We start from the raw sequence: 27,008 nt of genomic DNA on the forward strand, positions 1-27,008 counted from the left end.
ACATTGTAGGGGGGGCCACTTTGCAGCTGGATTGCCAGGATCAGCCCCTCCCGCGCTCTCCTGAGCCCCAGAAGTAAGTGAGGGGGGGGAAACCTTTTTCTCTCCCCCGCAAACAATTCTTTCTCTGCCTTCCCGGCACAACCTGCTTTCTCGCCGCCCCCACAATCCTCAACCCCCCCCCCCCGTATGTCGCACCTCTTCCTTCTGCTCCTCCTCCAATCCGGCTTCTGTTTCCGGAACGAGCGGAGAGAGCCCCCCTCCCGAACTGCCTGCTTCTCCTTGACGTGGAGCTTCTGCGCCGGATTGCTGCTCTGCGCCGTAGCTCGGGGGGGGGGGCGCTTCAGGAAAGGGGAGGAGGGGCGGCAGGTAAATCCCCCCCCCTGGATGTTGCGGGAAAGAAAAGGAGAATCGGGAGCGAGGACAAAGAGGTAAAGGGGTCGCGGGGGAGGGGAAAGGGGAGACGGGAGAAAAGGATTAAGAGACCCCCGCCAGCTCCCTCAAGCGCCTTCCGTGGGGCCTGGATCCCTGCGCTAAGGGGGCTTTCCTTGGCCCCTTAGGCGCCTTGGCAGGGGCGGACATGCACCGCCCACCCAGGGGATCCCAGCGAAGCGCCCTCGCCCCACTCCCCCCCCCCCCGCTTAGGCATCCCTGGGGCGCTGTGGGTTCCGCGCGGAAAGAGGTGGGCCATGAAAGGGTTAATGGGAGTGAGGGACGCCTGGATAGAGACCCCCCCTGTCCCTCCCCTGCTCGTCTTGGGGGCCCTTCTGGACGGAGAAATGAGAAATGGGGGTCGCAGGGCGAGGGGTAAGCCGCGCCAAGGGGTGGGGGATCTCTGGGTGCAGGGGAGACTCTGGGACAGAGGGAGGGAATCGAGGAAGTGGGGAGGGGGAGCATCCCTGGGGCAGGGAAGGGCAGCATTGGGGGGGGGAGAGATAGGAAATCAGTATTTGGGGAGACTTCTCCATGGTGGTGCCCGCTGGGGATCTCCGGAGGGGCCGCCTTGGCTTCTCCCTCCCACCCAGGAATGCCACCCCTTCAAGGCGACCAGAGAGGGATCCCTGGAAACTGGGGGGTCCAGTCCCCCCACCCCTTCCTGCAATCTCCATCCTCTTCCCACCCAATAAGTCCCTGCCCTGTCCAGACACAGCGCTTCTGCCCAGTCCAACCACTGGTCCCCTGGAGAGGAGAGGAAATCCCCAGAGGAAGAGAGGAGGGGGGAGGCCTTCTCAGAAGCGGCTCTTGGTTTCCGCAATCCCACCCAGGAAGCAGCCAGAAACCTTTTCCTCTCTCTCAGGCTTCCATCTTTATTGTCTTTTCCACTGAGGATGAGGATAATGTACACCTGTCATCAGAAACGGGGGTGCAGAGTCCATGGAATGGTTCTCAGGAATGATACAGAAGTTGCACCTCAAAAGCATTTCTGTTCCGCCTATTCTTTGTAGGCAATGTCAGAGGGACTGACAAGCTGAGATACAATCCTTCAGCATCCGATGACAGCGACTGCATGAATCTTCCCAGTCAAACGACCCATTTTCTGGTTGGGTTTCCACAGCCCCTCTGGGCAGGTTACAGCACATATAAAAAACAGTAAAACATCAAACATTAAAATCCTCCCGATACAGGGCTGCCTTCGGCTGTCTTCCAAATGTCAGGTAGCTGCCCATTTCCTTGCCCTCTGCCTGGTTCCCTGTAACTTCGCTTCTCGCAGGCAAGGAACCAGCAGAAGACCCTCAGAAGAGGACCTCAGTGTCCAGACTGAGCCATGGGGGGTGGAGACGCTCCTTCAGCTCTACAGGGCCGAGGCTATTGAGGACTTCAGCTCGCAGATCTTGCTCCTCCATAATGACCTCCAGAGCAAGTCTGACATATAATTAGCAGAGTAGGAAAAAACGCTAAGAGGGAGCAAACATTTTATTCAGCAAATAAATTTATTACTGATGCAAAGAAGCATAACAGGATCCTAAACATAGCAAAGCCCTAACTTAAATAGAAACCTAACTTGGCATACCAAAGCAGCACTCAAGTAAATAAAAAGAAATGTCCAGTAGCTCCTTAGAGACCAACTAAGATTGTCCTGGGTATAACCTTTGGTGTGCATGCAAACGTCTTCAGATACACTGAAACAGAAGTCGCTAGACAGACCCTTATATATAGTGGGAGGGTGGGGTGGGGTTTTCCTCAGAAGGGTAGTAGGAGATGGGTATGGTAAAGCTGTTGACAACTGTTAACGACTGCAATTAGTCCTACAGGAAAAAGCAAGGGATAGTATGCAGATGACCAAAAATAGCTTTAGTATGTGTAATGAGACAAGAATCCAATATCTCTATTCAGACCAGGTCTCTCCATTGTTTTCAGTTTAGTAATAAGTTGTAATTCAGCAACTTCTCTTCCAAGTCTCTTTTCAGCAACAAGTCTTTCAAGTATTTCTGAAATTCCTTTTTTATTAATTTTGACTGTGTCAGACCAATACGGCTACCTGCCTGAATCTAGCACTCAAGTAAGACACACACAAGCAGAGTAGAGAAATAGCAGAATAGGAAGTGGGACCAGGCGCCTTTCAATACTGCAATTTATAAACAATTCAGTGTCAGAGTAACGTTGGGACAGGATAACAAGCCTGGCTCACTCCAATTTAACCAGTTTCATCTGGTTCCCAAAATCAAGGAAGGTTCAGCATAACCTCATTACAATTGATCCCACCACCTGCTCTCAGCAGAAAGGAAACTCCCTGATCAGCTAAAATATTCCAGCTAGAGAAAACTCCAGCTTTGAATCACACAGAGCAAAACCACCAGAACCTTCTTGAAGCAATAGACCAGGAATGATTGATCTCTCTACATTAGATCAATACTTTTCTATGCCTGAAAAATGCAACTAAGTCACTTTAAAGGTCAGCACCAACAGTGTGAATTGTGCTTGGAAATGTGCTGGGAGCCAGGGAAGATCCTTTAGGACCAGTGTTATGTGGTTTCCGCGGCTGCTCCCAGTTACTAGTCCAGCTGCCGCATTCTGTTTTAGTTGCAGTTTCTGAGTCATCTTCAAAGGTAGCCCCATGTACAACAAATGACAGTAGTCCAAACTGGAGATAACCATAGCATGCGCCACTCTGGTGAGACAGTCCGAGGGCAGGGAGGGTCTCATCCAGTGTACCAGATGGAGCTGGCAGACAGAACTGACCTGGACACAGAACTGACCTGCACCTCCATGGACAGCTGTGAGTCCAAAATGACCCACAGGCTGTGCCCCTGGTCCTTTTGGGCCACAGTTACCCCATTCAGGACCAGGGAATCCTCCACATCTGACCGTCCTCCAGGGACAGTACTTCTGTCTTGTCAGGATTCAACCTCAATCTGTTAGCTGCCACCCATCCTCAAACCACCTCCAGGCACCAACACAGGGCATTCACCACCTTCACTGGTTCTGATTTAAATGAGAAGAAGAGCTGGGTATCACCCACATACTGGTGAACACCCAGCCCCAAACCCCTGATGATCTCTCCCAGCAGCTTCGTATAAATCTTAAAAAGCATGGGGGAGAGGATGGAGTCTTGAGGCTCCCCACAAGTGAGAGCCCAGGGGTCTGAACACTCATCCCCCAACACCACTTTCTGGGCATGGCCCAGGAGGAAGGAGGGAACCACTGCACAGCAGTTCCCCCATCTCCCCTAGAGGGTCCAGAAGGACACCATGGCCAAAGGTCTCCAAAGCCACTGAGAGATTTAGCAGAAACAGGAAACAGCTTCCCCCTCAGACCATTCAGAGAACATCAGTCACAGCAACCAGGGCAGTGTGAGTTCCATGATGAGGCCTGAATCCCAATTGGAAGGTTAATGGTTGCAGAAGCTTTCCTGGTCCTGCACCCCCAAAAGCTCCAGGCACAATACATTCATTAGCTTTCAAGGGGCCACCTGATACATGGTGGTCTTTTCTTCAAAAACCAAATATTTTGAATACTTTTACATTGCTGTATGATGTAAATAGCGCTTCTGTTTCCCTTGCTCCACATCAGAGAGACTTTGATACACATGTCTGAGCTGATTTCTCCACCTGAAACTGCTGTGTTAGCAGCAATGGCAGCCTGGGCAGTGTGTTTGGGGGTCCTGGGCTGCCTAGACAAGAAGACCCCCTTCTCAGCAGAGCAGTATGTTAGGCACTAGCTAGGCTGCAGGAGTTGCTGGCAGGAGGTGTGCAGGACACTATCCAAGCATCTTAGAAACTCCACTCAAGATTTGTGTCAGGTTTCCCTCCATAGCCTTTTCTTCTCCTGAAAATAACTCACGAGGCCGCAAATGTTTAGGACCAGAGTTTTCCTTCTCGATGGGCTCCCTTCCCTGGTTGACGATCCCATCTGCCCTTCATTTTCCTCTTCAGCACGGGCAGAATCTGCCTTCTGGACTGTGGGATTCACGGTTGTTCTCCTCCTCTCCATCCACCAGGGCTTGACTTCAGGTGCAGCAGAATTCCCCAGCCCCCCAAGGATTTGAGACCCATCAGCTTTCCTCACCTGGTTTAGCCAGCCGGTTGAAGCCGTTGCTTGAAGCCCTGTTGCATGCTGACAGCTTCTGGAAGCCACAGGTGAGAGCTGAGTGCAGGGTGGGCACCAAGGGTGGATAATTTACTGCAGAAGGTGCATGACAATGTCCCCCACTAAAAGAACTACCGCTCCTCTAACATCCCAAGACATCCTATAATTATGATATTTGAGACAGACCCGGAATAAATTCATGTCTCCAGAAATAACACAACTTCAGGCCATTAATGATTCAATACTACGTATTCAAGGTTGAAGTTTCTATTACGTACAGTTATCTATTTGCCCTTAATATCCAGCTAATATTCACTGCCAGATTAGGGTAGTCCTGGGTCAAAAGAGGGGCCTGAGATCAGGCAGCACATCATCATTATAAAGAACCATTGGGGTGGGTGTTTCCGCCTGGGATTCCCATGTGCCAGCTGCTTTCCTTCCACTTCTCCTGCTCTCTCCATGCAATGCAAGGCATGTAGATGGAGGTCCATCTCCCAGAACAGGAGCTTCCCTGAGCACCCATTCAGCTGGCGCCAAGCACCAAGCCTTGTCACTAGTTCTCTGACTGACCCAGGCCACCGTCCCTGGAAAAGATGTAGACCTGGGTCTCACATCGTCCGTATGGACCTCCTGAGGCCAATGGGGCTGTGCAGGTGATTCATTAAGAGATTGAGGTGGATGGGGGCTTCCGGTTGAGCTGCGATCAGCCCTCAGGGGGGTCTCGAGTAGTGTGGGGGCTTTAGAGGGGCTACAAAGGCTACGTGGACCTCCATACCCTGAGAGGAGTATCTTGGGGGGCAGAGTACCTGGCAGAGCCTGGACGTTCTCTCCTGTTTCACAGGCTTTAAAGCTAAACTTAAGCTCGGGGACGGGATTGAGCTGCAGGCACCCCGCGCTGTGCAGTCTCAAGCTTCGACCGAAAGCGGCCAGCTTCCAAACAAAGAAAGCAAATCTGGACTAAAACTAAAGCAGTTATTATCTGCGGATTTTAGAAAAGAAAATTAACAAGATTCGGAGTGCTGAGGGTGAAAAAAGGGAGTCCGTCCCAGCGGTAGGGAGAAAATGGCGTCTGGCGGAAGACTGAGAGAGGACTGAAAGTAAGAAAGCAGCCGCCAAGTGAGGTTCGCAGAAAATCCTTGGTTACTATGTTCCGAGGTAACGATTTGTGGGGAAACAACAGAGAGGCATAGAAGGGGAGGAAAAACTTCTTGGTATTGTCTTGGTTGAAGCGTCCTGTGCCAGGGGTCGGAGAGTGAGCTTAAAATGCCCACCAGTGAACACCCGTGAACTCTGCTTTTTTCCTGCTGTTTGTGAAGAGGTTGGGCAGAAGTCTATGTTGGAGTAACAGTCGGTACGTTTGCAGGAGCAAGAAAGAAGAGACTGGGGGACTGCTGTGAATATCTGCTGAAGTTCTATCTGAGCCTCTCCTTTGCTTTTTTCGCCCTCTATGTGGGGGAGGAGATAAACGGTACGCTTTATAATGCTTGATTATCGGTCTTGAGTGGAGAATTTATGGCTTAAGCTGATAAGGAACCGGAAAAAGAAGATTTTGTATTTGGAATACAACACGAAGAATAAGTCTTTGACTTTTATTTTTATCTTTACTTCTTACTCCTGTTTTCCACCCCTCTCCCCCCTCTTCTTCTTTCCTGATCTTTTCCCCTCCCTTTCCTCACTCTATCGCCCCTCGTGTATCCCCTTCCCCCACCCTTATTCCCCCCCTTCTCTCTTTTTTATCTGCTCTCCCTCCCTCCCTCCCTTTCTGCTCTCTCCGTGTTTTGGAGGTTTCATTCCCTTCTTTACTTTTTGTGCCTTTCTTCCTGACACTCTATGGCAGTCTCCCCGTCTGGTCCTCCAGCCACGTGAAAGGGGAAATTCCATTTGAAGGACAAAGAAACAGAAAGTAACTTTACTTAAGGAAGGATTTTTATTGAATTGGTTCCCGGCAAGCCAATTTGCAAATCGCCTGGCCGTCAGGTAGCCCTGTAAGGGTGAAGAGTAGAGAAGCGGAGAGAGAAGCAGGCAGAGGGAAGCCATTAACTATCCTCTAAAAATCGTAGCCCCGAACTTGCAAGGGAAGCGACCGACACTCAAGCTTAAGAAATTCGGACCTAATTGGGATAGAATTTGGAAGTTCAAGGCTAAAGGAAGGTTTTGGAGCAAAAAGAATTAAACGTGGAGTTCAGCTGTATCTGCAATTGAAAACAGATACAGAACTGTCAGCAGAGCGGGAGCGAGCTATGTGAGTAATGGCTAGCGGTCGTTGCCGCTTTCTCCTCTAAAACTTCTATGCTAAGGAAATAGCTAAGAACTAGCAATAAGATAAAAAAGAAACAGAAGAGGAAGCAGAGGGACGTTTGACTGTTATTTTTTTTGCAAATCTTCAGTGTGTTGGTGGGGGAAAGAAAGAGACAAGATTAGAAGGAATTCTTAGTTTCACTTTTAATAAAGAACTGCACAACTGGATGTAAGGACTTCCGTCGCCATTGTTACATTGCTGTACTCTGGAAAAATAACAGCAACGTTTTTGGAGAAGTGAATATTTTAACGGACAAAAGGGGAAGTTTTATGCACTGTAATAGATTATAATAATCTGACTTTTGAAACTGAACAATGCCACAGGTTTTAAGGGTTGATGGTGAGCATCAAAATTAACTTCTAAAAAAATACTGCTCCCCCTCCCCCTCCCCCTTCCTTCCCTTGTCGTTGGAGTATAACACCATTGCAGAAGTTGTGTAGAGTGGTTTTAATGAATGGATAAGGCTGGTAACTGATTGAGATCGTCCCTCAGAAGAATCCTGCTCTGGATATAATTTTTGTTTTTGTTTTTGTTTCCCTTTTTCTTTTCTTTTTTGTGGGACTTATTTTATGGTTTTCTGCTACTTCTTCTTTACTTCCTTCCTTGGACTAATCTGGGATTGGAGAGTTTGAAGACTACATTGGATTATAATTGGAGTATAATTAAAATCTAAAATAACTGGCAATAACAAAACTGAGAAAATATATTATTTTTTACTTTTTTATGGTTTGGTCCTTTTCTTCCCCTGTTGCATTTTATTTTCGAAAGGACAGATTGGAATTAGCCTAAGTGGCGGCAAGAAGATTTTTGTCTTTCTATCATCTCTTCAATAATAAAAAGTTTTAAAACCTTGGCAAAAATTTGAAATTTGAGGACTGTGAATTAGTGAATTCTCCTAACAAAAAGGCTAAAAGTACAATCACGATTATATTCTCTCTTTTGGGATTTTTTAAGATAATAAGAGCATCTCCATTGGGTTATATTTTATTTTTATTCTGGCAATTTATTTTGTGATGTAGGAAATACCTGGGTTGATATATTGATCGGAGGAGTTCGGTGTTAGTTTTTATATGTTATTGGGTTTTGCTAAATATTGTATTGGGCCTTATATACTGGTTGTGCTAATTTTGGTGCATTAATTAACTTTGGTAGGAGTGTGAAGAGACTAAAAGATATGTCGCACCAGCAGAAAAAAACAAGTGAAGGGGGGGACACCGGCAGATAGGAGAAGCTCAAAACAAGAGTCAGATTTTAAGGGAGAAATATTGAAAATGTTTGGAGAAATTAAAAATGATATAAAGCAGAGTGAAAAAATTTTAGAGGCCAAATTAGAACAAATGGACAAAAGGATTGGAAAAATGGACACAAAAAAATGATGAAACAGTAAATGAATTAAAGTGGTGGGAGGAAAAAATCCTTAAATAAGAGACACTGGGAAATGATTAATGGACTTCAGTGTCTGTACACTAATGTGCAAAGCATGGGAAATAAACAAGATGAGCTTGAGCTCTTGGTACAGCAAACTAAATATGACATAATAGGCATCACTGAAACCTGGTGGGATAAGTCCCATGATTGGAATGTAATAACGGGGGGATACAATCTATTTCAGAGAAACAGACCAGACAAGAAAGGAGGAGGAGTGGCGTTATATGTCAGGGATGTGTATACCTGTGAAGAGATCCAAGATTTAGAACCTCAAAGCCAAAGTGAGAGCATTTGGGTCAAAATTAAGGGAGAGAAGAATAACAGTGACCCCATTGTGGGAGTTTACTATAGATCCCCAAGCCAAACGGTGGACATAGATGATGCCTTCCTGGAACAGATGGCCAAGCATGCAAAAGGAAGGGAGATAGTAGTAATGGGGGACTTCAATTACCCGGATATTTGTTGGATGTCAAACTCAGCCAAGAGCATAAGGTCAAACAGATTCCTCACTGGCCTTGCAGACAACTTCATTGTCCAGAAAGTGGAAGAAGCAACAAGAGGAACAGTCATTTTAGATCTGGTCTTAACCAATGTTGATGACCTGGTTAGTGGGGTAGAAGTGGAAGGATCATTAGGCGCGAGTGATCATGCTCTTCTGAAGTTTACTATATAGTGGAAAGGAGCAGCCAAGCATACTAGGACTCAATTTCTTGACTTTAAGAAAGCCGACTTCATAAAACTTAGGGAAGTGCTAGGTGAGATCCCATGGACAGTAATACTAAAAGGAAAGGGAGTTCATGATGGCTGGGAGTTTGTTAAGAGGGAGATAGTAAAAGCACAACTTCAGGCAATACCAATGAGACGGAAACATGGCTATCTAAAGAACTTTTAACTGAGTTAAGATTAAAAAAGGATGTGTACAGAAAATGGAAAAGGGGGGAAACCAACAAAGAGGAATTCAAACAAATAGCCAGCACGTGTAGACACAAAGTCAGAAAACCTAAAGCACAGAATGAACTCAGGCTTGCTAGAGAGGTTAAAAGCAACAAAAAAGGCTTTTATGGGTATGTTCGTAGCAAAAGGAAGAACAAAGAAACAGTGGGGTCACTCAGAGGAGAAGATGGTGAAATGCAAACAGGGGACACAGAAAGGGCTGAACTCCTCAATGCCTTCTTTGCCTCCGTCTTTTCCGATAAAGAAAACAATGCCCAACCTGAAGAATTTGGAGCAAATGATTCAGCAAAGGAAACAGCCCAGAATAACTAAGGAGATAGTACAAGAATACTTGGCTAGTTTAGATGTATTCAAGTCTCCAGGGCCAGATGAACTGCATCCCAGAGTATTAAAAGAACTGGCAGATGTGATCTCAGAACCACTGGCAGTCATCTTTGAGAATTCCTGGAGAACAGGTGAAGTCCCTGCAGACTGGAGGAGGGCAAATGTTGTCCCTATTTTCAAAAAGGGGGGAAAAGCGGACCCAAATAATTACCGCCCAGTCAGTCTGACATCAATACCAGGGAAGATTCTGGAGCAGATCATTAAGCAAACAGTGTGTGAGCACCTAGAAAGGAATGCTGTGATCACCAATAGTCAGCATGGATTTCTGAAAAATAAGTCATGTCAGACTAACCTGATCTCGTTTTTTGACAGAATTACAAACCTGGTAGATGAAGGGAACACAGTGGATATAGCCTACCTTGATTTCAGCAAGGCATTTGACAAGGTGCCCCATGATATTCTTGTAAAGAAGCTGGTAAAATGCGGTCTTGACTATGCTACCACTCAGTGGATTTGTAACTGGCTGACTGACCGAACCCAAAGGGTGCTCATCAATGGTTCCTCTTCATCCTGGAGAAGAGTGACTAGTGGGGTGCCACAGGGTTCTGTCTTGGGCCTGGTCTTATTCAACATCTTTATCAACGACTTGGATGATGGACTCAAGGGCATCCTGATCAAATTTGCAGATGACACTAAACTGGGAGGGGTGGCTAACACCCCAGAGGACAGGATCATACTTCAAAACGACCTTGACAGATTAGAGAAATGGGCAAAAACAAACAAGATGAATTTTAACAGGGAGAAATGTAAAGTATTGCACTTGGGCAAAAAAAAATGAGAGGCACAAATACAAGATGGGTGACACCTGGCTTGAGAGCAGTACATGTGAAAAGGATCTAGGAGTCTTGGTTGACCACAAACTTGACATGAGCCAACAGTGTGATGCGGCAGCTAAAAAAGCCAATGCAATTCTGGGCTGCATCAATAGGAGTATAGCATCTAGATCAAGGGAAGTAATAGTGCCACTGTATTCTGCTCTGGTCAGACCTCACCTGGAGTACTGTGTTCAGTTCCGGGCACCACAATTCAAGAAGGACACTGACAAACTGGAACGTGTCCAGAGGAGGGCAACCAAAATGGTCAAATGCCTGGAAACAATGCCTTATGAGGAACGGCTAAGGGAGCTGGGCATGTTTAGCCTGGAGAAGAGGAGGTTAAGGGGTGATATGATAGCCATGTTCAAATATATAAAAGGATGTCACATAGAGGAGGGAGTTTTCTGCTGCTCCAGAGAAGCGGACACGGAGCAATGGATCCAAACTACAAGAAAGAAGATTCCACCTAAACATTAGGAAGAACTTCCTGACAGTAAGAGCTGTTTGACAGTGGAATTTGCTGCCAAGGAGTGTGGTGGAGTCTCCTACTTTGGAGGTCTTTAAGCAGAGGCTTGACAACCATATGTCAGGAGTGCTCTGATGGTGTTTCCTGCTTGGCAGGGGGTTGGACTTGATGGCCCTTGTGGTCTCTTCCAACTCTATGATTCTATGATTCTAAAGGGACAATTGAAAGATGTGACTAAGAGAACACAACGTTGGAGGAGGGGATGAAGAGGACAAAACAGGAAATGAGGGAAGTGAGGTGAGAAGAGGAGAAAATAAAGGTAGAAATGTCAGAGATTAATAAAACACAAGAAGAAGTCTTGGATGCGATTGCTATGAATGAATTGAGGCAGCGGGAGACTAATTTGAGGTTGAGAGCTGTACCAGAGATACAGGGTAAAAATATTAAAGAGACACTGATTGCAGAAATAGCACAATGGTTAGAACTTCCACCAGCGGAGGTAGCTATGACAGTGCAAAATGCATTTAGAATGAAGGCAAGAACAACTAAGACAAGGAAATCTCCGGGGGACTGTCTAATAATATTCAAGGACAGAGAAATGAGAAATATGATCTTGCAGAAGAACAGAGAGAAAAGATTGAATATCGATGGGAATTATATAATTATTTTTAAAGATATACCGATCAGACTGTTGAAACGGAGAGATCCATATAAACCATTGGTGCAAATTTTAAAGAAGAACAAAATAAAATTCAAGTGGGAATTTACTTTTTCTATAAAAGTAAGAAACACAAACACACAAGCCCAGAGGAAGCAAGCAAGTTTCTGAGAAGATACAAGGAATTAAGACCAGAAGATGAAGAAATAAGAGGTGCAGCAGCAGGAGCAGGAGCTACGGGGGAAAGTGGACTGGGAGAGGGAGAAGAAGAAGATGGAAGAAACACAGAAGAAGAAGAAGTACAAGAAGAAAGATTATAAAATTTTAATAAAATTTAATTAATTAGGATACCAAGATGGTGTTAAAATTATGGAATTGGAATATTAATGGGATGAACGATAGGAAAAAACGGCATAAAATTGAACAATATCTAAAAAAGGAAAATTTGGATATAATATGTTTACAAGAGACACATGTGGCGAGAAGACATAGAAGAGTTTTGATCAACAAAAGACTAGGAAATGAATTTATATCGTCAGACAAAAACAAAAAGAGAGGGGAATATTTTATATAAGAAATAAAATTGAAGCTCAGCAAATTTTCAAAGATGAAGAAGGAAGAATAATTGCATTCCAGATCAAGTGGCAAGGTGAAAAAATTATAACAGTCGGGATCTATGCACCAAATGGAAACAAGACTGATTTTTATAAAGATTTGGAAGAAAAACTGTTTGATTATATGGACCAAGAGATTATAATAATGGGAGATATGAATGGAGTAGTGTCAATGGAAATGGATAGACTGAGAGCATCAGGAATGAGTAAAGAGGGAAAAGTACCAAAGTTTTTTTCCTCAATGATTAAGAATTGTAACTTAATAGACATTTGGAGACTGAGACATCCACCTGACAAACAGTTTATGTTTTATTCAGAATCGAATCAGTCAATGTCGTGAATCTATCAAATATGGGTATCTAATGAATTAACTCCAAGAATCATGCAAGTTGAAATTCAACCAAGAGTGATCTCAGATCATAATCCAATCAAATGTGAAATAAGAGGTTACGGAGAAAGATCATTCAGATGGAGAATTAATGACTACCTTCTAGATGATCAATTTTTTTTAGAGAGGGCACAAAAGAAGCTGGTGGAGTTTTTAATGAACAATTGTAGTAAGGGTACAAAAATGAATGTAGTGTGGGATGCCAGCAAGGCGGTGATGAGAGGATTTTTTATCCAACAGAATTCAATAAAAAATAAAAGCAGAGCGAAAGGCAAGAAGGAAATTTTAAGACAAATAATGCACAATGAACAAAAATTAATTGAGAAACCAGACAATTTGAAAATAAAACAGAATATAAAAGCTCTGCAAACACAATTTGCTATGATAATAAATAAAGAAGTGGAGTAGAATATAAAAAAAATTGCGACAAAGGAACTTTGAATTTGCAAATAAATCAGGCAAATGGCTGGCATAGCAAATTAAGAAAAGAAAGGAACAGAATACAATAAATAAAATCATCATAGAAGGAGAAGAGATAGTTAATCCAAAAGGTATCAGAAAAGGATTCTTGGACTTTTACAGACATTTATATAATAGTAAAGAGAAAAATAACATGAGAAAAACAGAAAGATTTTTAAAAGAAAAAAAAGGTGCAGAAGATCCCGACAGAAAAGATAGAAAGGCTGAACGCCCCTATAGAAATGGAAGAGATTAAAGAAGCCATAAAAGAGTTGAAAAAGGGGAAAGCTCCAGGACCAGATGGATTTACAGCAAGTTATTATAAAGAAATGAGGCACATCCTGTTTACACCGCTGAGAGAAGTCATGAACAATATTATTCAGGATAGAGAAATGCTAGAGACGTGGAAAGAAGCTTTTATTACACTAATTCCAAAACAAGACTCTGATTTGACTCAAGTTAAAAATTACAGGCCTATCTCATTGCTAAATACGGACTACAAAATTTTTGCAAGTATCTTAGCGAAGAGGTTGAAAAAGATATTACAAGAAATTATTCATAAAGACCAGGCGGGTTTCCTTCCTGGCAGACAGATGAAAGATAATATAAGGAACATAATTTGTTAGAATATCTGACAGCCAGGAATGAGAAACAAGCTGCGTTAATATTTGTGGATGCAGAAAAGGCCTTTGGTAACATTTCTTGAGACTTTATGTTAAAAAAATTAGAATATATGGAAGTGGGGAAAGAATTCTTTAATGGAATAAAAGTGATATATACTGAACAAAGAGCAAAGCTTATTGTAAACAACAGGACTACAGAAGAATTAAAAATATCAAAAGGTACGAGACAAGGATGCCCTCTCTCACCGATGTTATTCATAATGGTTCTGGAAATTTCCTTAAATTCAATAAGGAGAAATGAAGCAATAAAAGGTGTGTCAGTAGGCCAGAATCAGTATAAAGTAAATGCCTTTGCTGATGATCTGGTAATAATAGTGGAAGAACCGCTGGAAAGTGCAAAAGTAGTTTTAGAAGAAGTTGAACAATTTGGTCAAGTGGCAGGGTTTATATTAAATAAGAAAAAACCCAAAATACTTACAAAAAATATGGAACAAGGTATGATAGAAACAAATGCAACAACAAATAGGGATAGAAGTGGTGAAAAAAGTTAAACATTTGGAAATCTGGTTAACCCTTAAGAATCTTGATTTGTTTCAGAATAACTATGAGCCAGTGTGGAAGGGAATAAAGAAAGATCTAGAGGTGTGGGGTCGAATGAAGTTATCTTTTTGGGGGAGAATTTCAATGATTAAGATGAGCGTGCTGCCAAAGATGTTGTTTTTGTTTCAGACAATTCCAATAATCAAGGGGACAGTGATCTTTAAAGAATGGCAAAGAGCAATTTCAAGATATATCTGGCAGGGTAAGAATTCAGTTTAAGTTATTAACGGATGTGAAAGAAAGAGGAGGCTTCGCCCTGCCAGACTTGAAATTATATTATGAAGCTTCATGTCTCTGTTGATTGAAGGAATGGATAAAGTTAAAAAAGACTGATTTGTTAGATTTAGAAGGTTTAGATAACAGATTTGGCTGGCACCCATATTTATGGTGTGAGAAGAAAAAAATCCATAAAGGTTTCGAAAACCACATCTTTAGAAGATCTCTCATAGAAATATGGGAGAGGTATAAAGGTTTATTAGAACCAAGAATTCCCCACTGGCTATCTCCGTTAGAAGTTATGAGTCTCAAGAAAGTCAATTTAAGGGGGAACTGGATTACATATAAAGAATTGATAGTAAAAGAAGCAGGAAAATGGAAAATGAAACCTTATGAAGATGTGAAGGAGCATGTATATGATTGGCTGTATTATTATCAGGTTAATGAAATGTTTTAAAAGGATTTTAAAGAAAGAGGTTTTGATGAAAAAGAATCAAAATTTCAAATGGAAATAATAAATAATGAGTACAAAATTTTATCTAAAATGTATAAAATGTTGCTGGAATGGTATACAAAAGACGAGGAAGTTAAATCGGTTATGATACACTGGGCCAGAGATTTGGGTTGTAATATACAGTTCAATGACTGGATAAAATTATGGAATGAAAATATAAAATTTATGGCATGCACTGCGTTAAAGGAAAATGTTATGAAAATGGTTTATAGATGGTATATTACACTCGTAAAATTGGCAAAAATGTATAAAACATGTAATAAGTGTTGGAAATGTAAAGAAAAAGAGGGAACATTTTACCATATGTGGTGGGATTGCAAGAAGGTGAAGGGTTTCTGGGAACTGATATATAATGAGTTGAAAAAGATGTTGAAATATACATTTGTTAAGAAACCAGAGGCTTTTCTTTTAGGAATAGTAGGAAATGAGATAAATAGAAAGGACTGTAAACTTTTCCAATACGCAGTAACTGCAGCGAGAATACTACTGGCCCAAAAATGGAAACAGGAACAACTACCGACGTTAGAAGAATGGAGAATGAAACTGATGGACTATGCAGAACTAGATAAACTAACGGGGAAGATCAGATATCTACGAGACCAAAAGTTCATCAAAGATTGGGGGAAATTTTCAGATTATTTGAAATGTATATGTGATGAGCAAACAACACTAGTGGGATTTCAAAAAGCTCTGTGAATGTTTGAGGAATATTGTGTAGAAGAAAAATAAGAGGGTGAAAATTGAATAATGGATGATTGTTAGAGAGGCTGAAGGAAGTCCAAAAGAGAAAATATGTGATAAATTTAGATTGGATAGTATAAATGTATGTTGGAAAATTAATAAAAAATATTTATAATAAATAAATATATATATAAGTACAAAAAAATCTTTTCTAAAAAAACCTGAAGCCTTTTTATTGGTATTGAAAGGGAAGGAAATTAAAAAGAAGGATAAAAATCTTTTCTTGTACGCCACGACAGCAGCTAGAACTATGTTGGCCCAGAACTGGAAAACTGATACTCTACCTACAATCATGGAATGGCAGACCAAAATGATGAATTACGCAGAATTGGCTAGATTGTCAGGAAAAATACGGGACCAAGATGAAAAGAAGTTTGTTGAAAATTGGAGTAAATATTTGGTATATGTAAGAGAAAATGGTAAAACTTTAAAGACACTGGCAGGGTTGGAGTAACTCTAACGGCATAAGACAAAATAGTATTAAATAGAATACGTGATGTTATAACTATATGATACTTACTGAAGAGATGGAGGGAAGTCCGAAGCTCGGCAGAGCTTAAGGCTTAGGTGGATGGATAAATGTATAATGAGTGTATGTATTCTATGTGTATGTGTAATAATGAAAATCAGTAAAAACTGATTAAAAAGAGAGAGAGAGAGAGAGAGAGAGAGAGAGAGAGAGAGAGAGAGAGGTGATGGAGGATTATGATGCCGAGGATGGGAAATGTCCAAAGGAACGATGAACCAGAGAAAAGGGGGGCCTCTTCATGGACAGAGAGCAGCTGCCTTTCCTTGTGAGAAAACAATTGATTTGAAAAGGCTGTATTCCAAAATCATGCTGCGCTATTAACAATGATTGAGGATTATGAAAGGTGGTGATGCATTACTATCATTTGACATCATTGCATCTTCATTGCCTAAAAACTGGGAACATGGGTAGGAGACGGGGGAATATAGGTGTCAGGGGTTCAGGAGCAGAGACGCAGAGAAGGGAGGAGACAGAGAGCGAGGGGGAGGAATACGAAGGAAGGATGAGTGGGGATGACGACCCGAGATCACCGAACCTGTCTAGCGAGTCCGAGGATTCCCAGAAGGGAGCGCCAGCAGCCAGAGCAAGGGGGGAGAGCAGGGGGACACCCCAGGAAGAAGGGTCCAGAGAGGGATCAGAGAGCAGCAGTTGGAGATCGGGACCCACGTGCCCAGCCGGGAGCAGCGGGGAGAAAGGGGACCAGATATCGGGTTCCGGAGACTTTCAGAAGGAGGGAGGGCATGAGTCAGGAGTAGTCACGCCCACCTCGGGGAGCGATGAAACTATCAAGAGGAAAGTGGAGAGTTGGGCGCGCGCGCCAAGTTCAAATGTAGCGGAAGCTGGCGCAGTTAGCAGCCCAGAGAGTGAGCCGGGTCCCAAAGCCCGCCGCAAGGAGGCGGAAGGGTCAGGGGGGTCCGCGTCAGAAGAGAGTAGGAAGGGAGAGACCCAGGGGGGCAGAAGGACCCAGAGACGGAAGGAAAGGCGCAGGAGGTGGAGCAAGGCTAGGGTATTAAGCTGGTGCGCTAGAGGCGGAGACTCAGACGGGTCTTCGTCGTTCTGACCTAGAAGAAGTAGGGCTGCACATTGCAGTTTGGAAATGGAACCTGTAATCCAATAAAGACTCTTTGAAACTGAACGCTGGCTGACTTGGTCCTATGTGAGCTGGGACTGGGTGGCAGCCCTGACAGTAAGACCCGTCTCACAAGCTTCTGACACCTGATACCTCGCAGCGGAGACAGAAGCAGCTGGAGGAGGGGATCGGTGTTTGGGAGCAAGCTCACGACAGTTGGCAAAGATGACGGAAGCAGAGAAAGTTTCAGCGCTGCAACAGGCAGTTACCCAATTGAATGCGGAGGTACTGGCATCCAAGAAAAGGGAGGAGGATGCGGCAGCCGCCTACCGAGATCTCCACGCCAGGTTTGAAGCATGGGTTAAGCACGGGCAGCCAGGACCCAGACCGGAGGGGGTCGGGTTGGCACGGAGAGCAGGAGGGCTTGTGGCTCACTTCGATGGGAATTTACAACAGTACCCCAATTTTCGAGCAGATGTAATGTGCGCACTGCAACTGCTGGCAAAAGACTTTAGAGATGAGGAAGAGAAAGTGGGGTTTATACTATCCCATTTGCATGGGGATGCTAAAGCGTGGCTACGCAATTTGTGGAGGGATAAAGATCCGGCGCTTCAGAGTGCAGATGCCTTTATCAAAGCGATGGATGCGTGTTTTTTGTCTACCATTGATGTGGATCTTGCCCGACGGGAGATTCATGGACTGAAACAAGGGAGGGCGAGCGTACGGCAGTACCACGCCCGCTTTTTTGCGCTTGTCAGTGCCTTGGAATGGGACCGGGATTCGCCCCAGTCAGGGACCTGTTCTGGGAGGGTCTAAGCCCTGCTGTTAAGGATGAAATTGCGAGGGGGGAGAGGCCCCGAAGCACGCAAGAAGTGGTCCAAAGGGCGCTGACTGTGGGGGTGAGGCTGGAAGAACGTCCATGGTGCAGAGACGAAGGACACGGAGGGCGCGAAGCAGCGAGAAGTTTCTCTTTCGTTCCAAGGGAAGCAGCGCGTGCGCAATCCACACCTCCGCCAGGAAGGGGGGTGGAACCTATGGAGGTGGGAGGCGCCAGGGCTCAGTCAGCTACCAGAGCCTCTGCACCGACGGCAGTCAAGACTAAACCTCCTAGAGGGACCCGGAAGTGTTACATATGCGACAGCCCTCAACACTTGGCGAAAGAGTGTCCCCAGAGGAGCTCCAAGCACACTGCAGCCTCCGCAACGGTGAAAGCGGCCACGCAATACAGCGAAACCCAGCAGGGAAACGACGATGTCTGGCTGGAGACAGAGGCACTGGGGCCCAGCCAGACGCATCAGTGAAGCAGTCCCCAGCGATATTGCAACCCACGGACCCCCTCCCACCCAAACCAGTGGTGCAGCTCACAGCGTCTCTCCAGCTACCAAATGGCGTCACTATCGAAGTGCCGCTTTCTGTGGATTCTGGAAGCAACGCAGACTTTATAGCACAGGATTTTGTGGAGCAGCACGCTATAAAGCTACTGCCTGCCACTCTGCCCCTGCAAGTCGTCACAGTGGATGGCAGAGAGTTGCTAGGGGGGCAGGTGGTGAAGCAGACGCCACCAATGGTGATGCAACTTGGTAACCACAGGGAAGTCATCAGTTTTAATGTCACCCGACTGTCGGACACGCCCATTGTGTTGGGCATGAGTTGGCTGGACAGGCACAGTCCAATGCTGGCCTGGTACCAGAGACAGCTGATCTTCGGCTCCTCTTACTGCGCAGAACACTGCATCCTGCCCAGGCAGGAGGGAGAGGAGGAGGACTCACAACTGCAGTTGGGGACGTTGCAAGCAGTCCCCCACAAATACGCGGACTTTCTGGAGGTCTTCTGCGAAAAAGAGGCAGACAAGCTACCACTGCACAGGCAATATGACTGCAAGATTGACCTCCTGCCAGGGGCGACGCTGCCGAAGGGGAAGCTATATTCCATGTCTGAGGACGAACTACAGGAACTCAAACAGTTCATAGATCACAATTTGCAGCGCGGCTTCATCCGGGAGTCCAGAGCAGTAGGGGGCAGTCCTGTGTTCTTCGTGAAGAAGAAGGACACGCCCCCAAAAAGATTGGTGGTGGATTACCGCCTCTTAAACAGGCTGACCAAGCCCTCCGATTTCCCCATGCCCAGGATTGACGACCTGCTGGCGACGGTGCGCAAGGGACGCGTGTTCACCAAGTTGGATCTGCGAGGAGCGTACAATCTCATCCGCATGCGGGAGGGCAATGAGTGGAAGACAGCCATGTTCACGCCTCTAGGCACCTACGAATACAGAGTGATGCCGTTTGGTTTGCAAAACAGTTCTCACTGTTTTCAAGCTTTCATGCATCACGTGTTGGCGGGACTCCTCTACAAGAAGTGCGTCTGCTTTCTGGATGACATCCTGATATTCTCTGACTCGCAGCAGGCACACGACCAGGACGTTCGGGAGGTGCTGGAGAGGCTGCAGCAGCATAGACTGTACGCCAAACTGGAGAAGTGCCAGTTCGACACGATGGAGGTGGATTTCTTGGGTTACAAGCTGTCGGACAAGGGGCTTGCCATGGACAGCGCCAAGGTTCGTGCGGTGTTGGATTGGAAGAGCCCGCGCAACCGGAAAGAGGTCCAGAGGTTTGTCGGATTCGCCAATTTCTATCGCAAGTTTATCAAGGGGTTCGCGATGCAGACGGCAGCTATTACGGACACGCTAAGCTCCAAGAAAAAGAAATTCATCTGGACGGAGCAGGCGGAGCGGTCCTTTCAGACACTCAAGCGTCTCTTCGCGTCGGAAGAGCAACTGCTGCATATCGACCCCAGCAGACCGCTGCGGGTAGAGACAGACGCGTCCGATAGAGCAGTGGGAGCTGTCCTGCTGCAGAGGGACCCACAGGGGGTCTGGCGGCCGGGGGCGTTCTACTCCAGAAAGCTCAGCAAGTCGGAGCAGAACTACACCATCTGGGATAGGGAGTTGCTTGCCATTCATGCAGCTTTCAGGGCGTGGAGGCACTTCCTGATCGGCGCCAAGCACACGGTGCAGGTCTGCACGGACCACAAGAATCTGGAGCACTGGCGCACGGCTCGGTTCCTGAACCAGAGGCAGATACGTTGGGCGGAGTTCTTTGCTGACTTCACTTTCCGAATTGAATACGTCCCGGGCGACACCAACATCATGGCGGATGCACTGTCCCGAAAACCGCAATACCTCGAAGAGGCGACGCCAGCGGCAGCCATGCACATCTTTGCGCCAACAGCGTGGGCGTGCGCGTCAGCCACAGTAGACCTGGATGCGGTGCGACGGGCGTTGCAGGACGACTCCTTCGCGCAGGCGAAGATGGCAGAGGTGCACAAGGGCACGGCGAAGGGCGACGAGTTCCAGATACGAGACGGCTTGCTCTTACGTAAAGGGGCCATCTACGTGCCGGGAGACGAACTTCGCGCCAGGGTACTGCAGCAGCTGCACGACGCACCCACGGCCGGGCACTTTGGCACAGAAAAAACGGTGGAATTGGTCGCAAGAGACTTTTGGTGGCCCAGACTGAGGGGGGAAGTCGCGGACTACGTCGCGAGGTGCGACACCTGCCAGAGGGCCAAGCCGGTGCACAAACCACCGGCAGGACTGCTGGAACCGCTGCAAACGCCGTTTGAACCGTGGGAGAGAGTGGCCCTGGACTTTGTCACGGATCTACCCAGCTCGAGAGGCAAGACAGCTGTACTAGTGGTGGTGGACTTGTTCACCAAGATGGCACACTTCATACCGTGTGCGAAGGTGGCCACGGCGGAACAAACGGCCAAACTGTTCATAGATCACGTGTTCAAAGTGCACGGGCTGCCGCGGTCTATATTGTCCGACCGCGGACGCCAGTTCATCTCGAATTTCTGGCAAAAGCTGATGGGCTTCCTGAACGTCAAGATCAACCTGACATCAGCAAGACACCCGCAGACCAACGGGCAAGCGGAGAGGGTCAATGCCATCATGCAGCAGTACCTGAGATGCTATGCCAATCAACAGCCTGCGACGTGGGTGGATTACCTGCCGCTCGCCGAATTCGCCTACAACAACACGAAGCACGTGTCCACAGGGGTGACGCCGTTCTTCGCCAACAATGGGAGGAATCGCAGAACCTTCCCGGGACTGGACAGGGTGGGGGAAGGGGAACCGCAGACGGCGGACGCTTTCGCATCTGAGTTGCAAGAGGTCCACGATCAACTCAGACGGCAGCTGGAGCTAGCGAAGCACGCATACAAAGTACAAGCTGACAAGCACAGGTGAGTGGGCGAAGAGATCCAAGTGGGAGACTGGGTCTGGTTGGCAGCCCACGCGGTGCCGACCCGATCGTTAGCCAAGAGAAAGCTGGGGCACAAGCAACTCGGTCCATACCGAGTCGAAGCGCAGATCAACCCAGTGGCTTTTCGGCTGGTGCTACCGGAGGGTTCCAGGATGCATCCGGTGTTCCACAGGTTGGTGCTCACTCCCTACAGGGCACCGCACAGGTTCCAGGAACCAGGAACGGCACCGAGTCAGTCTCCGGAACGGACGGAGGCGGGAAGGTTGCCACAGCAGGACCCCATCAACGAAGTCACGGAGATTTTGGACTCCAGATGGGGGGAAGACGGAGTAGAATATCTCCTAGCAAGGGAAGGCACCCGGGCCAGTGCTAATAGCTGGGTGCCGGACTACGCCTTGGAGGAACCCCTGCTAAAGGACGAGTTTCATGCCCTTTTCCCACACAGACCTATGCCAGCGGGCTTCTTCGACGACTGGTTGTTCACGCCCACGCTTTCCTCCAGCACGTTCCATGGTTTCGACTCGGACGGGGAACCCGCACCGCGCACACGTTCCCCAGAGGGGTCACCGGAGGGTTCGGCGTCCGATAACTCGTATTGGTGGGATGATCGGCCAGAGGAGCAGTGGCGCCGGAAGTGGCAGGAGATACCAGGTCCGGTGACAGACGCAGAGACTGACATGGACATTTGCGGGGAGGATCTTGGTTTCGAGCACGGCGGCACCGAAATGGAGGTGGAGGAGATCACCGTTGACGAACGCGGGGAGGAAGACTCGGAGGTCTTCAATTGGCGGCCAGCAACGGGGAGCGAACTGTATCCGACATTCACTCCCGTGATGACGGAGCACCCACCAACCACCCTTGAAAGCGGGGAGGGGGGAAGGGGGGGCTTCGAGGGGGGGATGGATGTCAGGGGTTCAGGAGCAGAGACGCAGAGAAGGGAGGAGACAGAGAGCGAGGGGGAGGAATACGAAGGAAGGATGAGTGGGGATGACGACCCGAGATCACCGAACCTGTCTAGCGAGTCCGAGGATTCCCAGAAGGGAGCGCCAGCAGCCAGAGCAAGGGGGGAGAGCAGGGGGACACCCCATGAAGAAGGGTCCAGAGAGGGATCAGAGAGCAGCAGTTGGAGATCGGGACCCACGTGCCCAGCCGGGAGCGGCGGGGAGAAAGGGGACCAGATATCGGGTTCCGGAGACTTTCAGAAGGAGGGAGGGCATGAGTCAGGAGTAGTCACGCCCACCTCGGGGAGCGATGAAACTATCAAGAGGAAAGTGGAGAGTTGGGCGCGCGCGCCAAGTTCAAATGTAGCGGAAGCTGGCGCAGTTAGCAGCCCAGAGAGTGAGCCGGGTCCCAAAGCCCGCCGCAAGGAGGCGGAAGGGTCAGGGGGGTCCGCGTCAGAAGAGAGTAGGAAGGGAGAGACCCAGGGGGGCAGAAGGACCCAGAGACGGAAGGAAAGGCGCAGGAGGTGGAGCAAGGCTAGGGTATTAAGCTGGTGCGCTAGAGGCGGAGACTCAGACGGGTCTTCGTCGTTCTGACCTAGAAGAAGTAGGGCTGCACATTGCAGTTTGGAAATGGAACCTGTAATCCAATAAAGACTCTTTGAAACTGAACGCTGGCTGACTTGGTCCTATGTGAGCTGGGACTGGGTGGCAGCCCTGACAATAGGAAATGTTGAAATAAGAAAAGCTGCTAATGGCATTTGATGTGTTCTCTTTCCCTTTGTTCTCTTCCTTGAAACCAAAATAGGATTGCCTTTCTGCCCATTCTGAAGAAGGTGATACAGAAGACAGTCAGAATTCCTGGAGATGGGGAACCTTTCGTTTCATTAGGAATAGCCATTAAAAAGTGTGAAATGTGGGATATGCTTCATTGAATGAGGACACATAGCTCACATCAATGACTCCGAGAGGAGAAACCATTTAAAGGTATGGAGAGTGGAAAAAGTTTCACTGATAGTGGAAAACTTAGAAGACATCAGCGGACTCACATGGGCAAGAAACGATTTCAATGCACAGAGTGTGGAAAGAACTTCAGTCAGAGGGGACACTTAACTTTACATCAACGGACACATACAGGTGAGAAACCTTTTAAATGTATGGAGTGTGGAAAGAGCTTCAGTCGGAATGGAAACCGTAGAAAACATGAACAAACTCACACTGAGGAGAAACCATTTAAATGTATGGAGTGCGGAAAGAGCTTCAGTTGGAATAGTAATCTTAAATTGCACCAGAGGATTCACACAGGGGAGAAACCATATAAATGTACGGAGTGTGGAAAGAGCTTTAGTGATAGTGGAAGCCTTAGAAGACATCAACGGACTCACACAGGGGAGAAACCATTTCAATGCATGGAATGTGGAAAGAGCTTTAGTGATAGTGGAAGCCTTAGAAGACATCAACGGACTCACACAGGGGAGAAACCATTTAAATGTAAGGAGCGTGGAAAAAGCTTCAGTTTCAATGCAACCCTTAGAAGACATCAACAAACTCACACGGGGGAGAAACCATTTAAATGTATGGAGTGCGGAAAGAGCTTCAGTCAGAATAGTAATCTTAAATTGCACCAGAGGATTCACACAGGGGAGAAACCATATAAATGTTTGGAGTGTGGAAAGAGCTTCAGTTTCAATGGAAACCTGAGAAGACATCAACATACTCACACAGGGGAGAAACCATATAAATGTATAGAGTGCGGAAAGAGCTTTAGTGATAGTGGACACCTTAGAAGACATCAACAGACTCATACAGGGGAGAAACCATATAAATGTTTGGCGTGTGGAAAGAGCTTTATTAATAATGGAAAACTTAGAAAACATCAATGGACTAACACAGGAGAGAAACCATATAAATGTATAGAGTGCGGAAAGAGCTTTAGTGATAGTGGAGAACTTAGAAAACATCAACGGATTCACACAGGGGAGAAACCATATAAATGTATAGAGTGCGGAAAGAGCTTCAGTGATAGTGGAGCCCTTAGAAAACATCAACGGATACACACAGGTGAGAAACCATATAAATGTATAGAGTGCGGAAAGAGCTTCAGTCAGAGTGGAGACCTTAGAATACATCAACGGATTCACACAGGGGAGAAACCATTTCAATGTATGGAGTGTGGAAAAAGCTTCCGTCGGAGTGGACACTTAAGTTCACACCTACGGATTCACACGGGTGAAAAACCTTTTAAATGCATGGAGTGTGGGAAGAGCTTCAGGCAGAATGCAGAACTTAAATTGCACCAGCGAAGTCACACTGGTGAAAAACCATATAAATGTATGGAGTGTGGAAAGAGCTTCATTCACAGTGGGCAGTGCAATATGCATCAACGGACTCACACAGGGGAGAAACCATTTCAATGTATGGAGTGTGGAAAAAGCTTCTGTCGGAGTGGACAATTAAGTTCACATCAACGGACTCACACGGGCGAAAAACCATTTCAATGTATGGAGTGTGGAAAGAGCTTCATTCAGATTGGAAACCTTAGAATACATCAACGGACTCACACAGGGGAGAAACCATATAAATGTATGGAGTGTGGAAAGAGCTTCAGTCTGAGTGGACACCTCAATAAACATCACCAGACTCACACAGGGGAGAAACCATTTAAATGCATTGAGTGCGGAAAGAGCTTCAGTCGAAATGGAAACCTTAAAACACATCAACGGATTCACACAGGGGAGAAAACATTTAAATGTATGGAATGTGGAATGAGCTTCAGTCAGAGTGGGCACCGCAATAGGCATCAACGGACACACACAGGGGAGAAACCATAAGAATGCATGGAATGCGAAAGCGCTTCAGTTTCTTTTCTTTTCTTATATATATAATATTTATTAAGATTTTTTGAAATATTACAGTAAAAATGAAAAAGAAGAAGAAAAATACAAAATAAAAACAGTTAAAAACACACCTATTTTCTATTACTTATTTTCCTTTAGCTTATTTCCCGGACCTCCTCATACCTCCCTTTTTTGTATTCCGCTTCAATTCATTGGTTTAGCAAATCCTTACCATTAGATTTTAACCCAATTATAACCCTTTTTTCATATTCTCTTAAAGCATTACAGCTGGGAACCCTTAATTGCTATCCAACATCATTCTATCATTCATTAATTTTACAATATTTCTGTAGATAGTCTTTAAATTTCTTCCAATCTTCTTCCACCGACTCTTCTCCCTGGTCTCGGATTCTGCTAGTCATTTCTACCAGTTCCATGTAATCCATCACCCTCATCTGCCATTCTTCCAAAGTGGGTAGTTCTTGTGTCTTCCAGTACTTTGCAATGAGTATTCTTGCTGCTGTTGTAGCGTACATAAAAAAAGTTCTGTCCTTCTTTGACACCAATTGGCCGACAATGCCCAGAAGAAAGGCCTCTGGTTTCTTCAAGAAGGTATATTTAAATACCTTTTTCAGTTCATTATATATCATTTCCCAGAAGGCCTTCCAAAGGTTTTTCCAAAATATCAATTATGTTCCTCAAATTATCAGACAAGTGTCTTCCCGGGAGAAAGCCCGCTTGGTCTTTATGCATCTCTTCCATCAATACAAAGAGCTTCAGTTTCAATGCAAGCCTTAGAAGACATCATCTGACTCACACAGGGGAGAAACCATTTAAATGTATGGAGTTTGGAAGGAGCTTCAGTCTGAGTGGAACCCTTGATTTACATCAACAAACTCCCACATGAGAGAAACCATATAAATGTTGTGTAAGTCCTACATCAACAGACTCATGGACAGGAAGAACTTTTAACAGTTGACACCCTACAAACCCATCAACCCTCAAAGAGGAGAAGCTGTTTAAAGGGAAAGATTGCAGAAAGTGCTTTAGTTATAATGGAGTGTTTGAGGAACATCTAAGGACTCAGAGGGGAGAACCCATTGAGATGTATGGAGTGAGGAACGTGTTCCTTTCAGAGTTTACTCTTCTTCACAGCAATGAGCTCAGCAGAAAATCCATCTTAAAAGCATGTCGTGTATTTGAAGTTCTGGTGTTTATATGTAAAACTGTATAGTAATGAAATAATGAAGGTAACGTCTCTCTCTAGTGAGTATAATTTTAGATGTAAGGTACCTTTTGATAGTGAGGTGGAGTTGGTGAATCTGGATTTCTGGGATGCTCATTTGCCTGGCAGAAAGCTTTTTATCGTGAAGCTCCTGCAGATGCCGAGTTGCTGACTTCCCTCCCAGATGACAGGAAGCAAAAGACACACATCCATTGCCCTGTGTCCTTCCAAGCCTCTTTCCTCCCTTGCTCCCTTCTGCCGGTTTGTGTGCCTGACTTGGATGTCCTGTGTGCTGTATTTTAATATTGCTGAAACTGGATTTGCTCTCAGGAGCTAAGTTTTGTGCCTCACTGGGGACCCAGTGAGAACTGTATGCTTTGAAAGCTCAGTAAACTATTACTGAAGAAGTCCTGCTGCCTCTGTGTGTGTTTTTGACCTCAGTGTGGGACTTGCTCTGCACGTGGC

The 27,008-nt window shown here is 46.0% G+C and overlaps 2 protein-coding genes across 5 annotated transcripts in view; both read left to right on the forward strand.

Moving 5' to 3' along the window:
• The first annotated feature begins 206 nt into the window (after positions 1-206).
• Positions 207-26,950, forward strand: LOC310698982 (uncharacterized protein). Of its 4 annotated transcripts, XM_083520552.1 has the most exons (3): positions 207-428; positions 4,436-4,574; positions 23,290-26,950. In XM_083520552.1, the coding sequence occupies exon 3, from the start codon at positions 23,471-23,473 to the stop codon at positions 25,310-25,312; it is 1,842 nt and encodes a 613-aa protein (XP_083376678.1). In that variant the 5' UTR covers positions 207-428; positions 4,436-4,574; positions 23,290-23,470; the 3' UTR covers positions 25,313-26,950. The 4 variants fall into 4 exon arrangements, with proteins under 4 accessions (XP_083376678.1, XP_083376679.1, XP_083376681.1 ...); XM_083520553.1 differs by lacking the exon at positions 4,436-4,574; XM_083520555.1 differs by lacking the exons at positions 207-428; positions 4,436-4,574 and adding an exon at positions 13,666-14,414.
• Positions 5,418-27,008, forward strand: part of LOC310698981 (uncharacterized protein) — a 37,007-nt gene continuing 15,416 nt past the window's right edge. Inside the window, exon 1 of the mRNA XM_083520550.1 lies at positions 5,418-5,992. The gene's annotated coding sequence lies outside the window, so the exon portion shown is untranslated. The remainder of the gene's footprint in view (positions 5,993-27,008) is intronic.

The sequence above is a fragment of the Podarcis liolepis genome, assembly GCF_965112155.1.
Source record: "Podarcis liolepis genome assembly, contig: HAP1_SCAFFOLD_79, whole genome shotgun sequence".
Classification (NCBI taxonomy): domain Eukaryota; kingdom Metazoa; phylum Chordata; class Lepidosauria; order Squamata; family Lacertidae; genus Podarcis; species Podarcis liolepis.

What these genes read in the sequence shown, in the direction of transcription:
- LOC310698982 (XM_083520552.1), top strand. Translation starts at nt 23,471, where the DNA reads ATGGAGAGTGGAAAAAGTTTCACTGATAGTGGAAAACTTAGAAGACAT.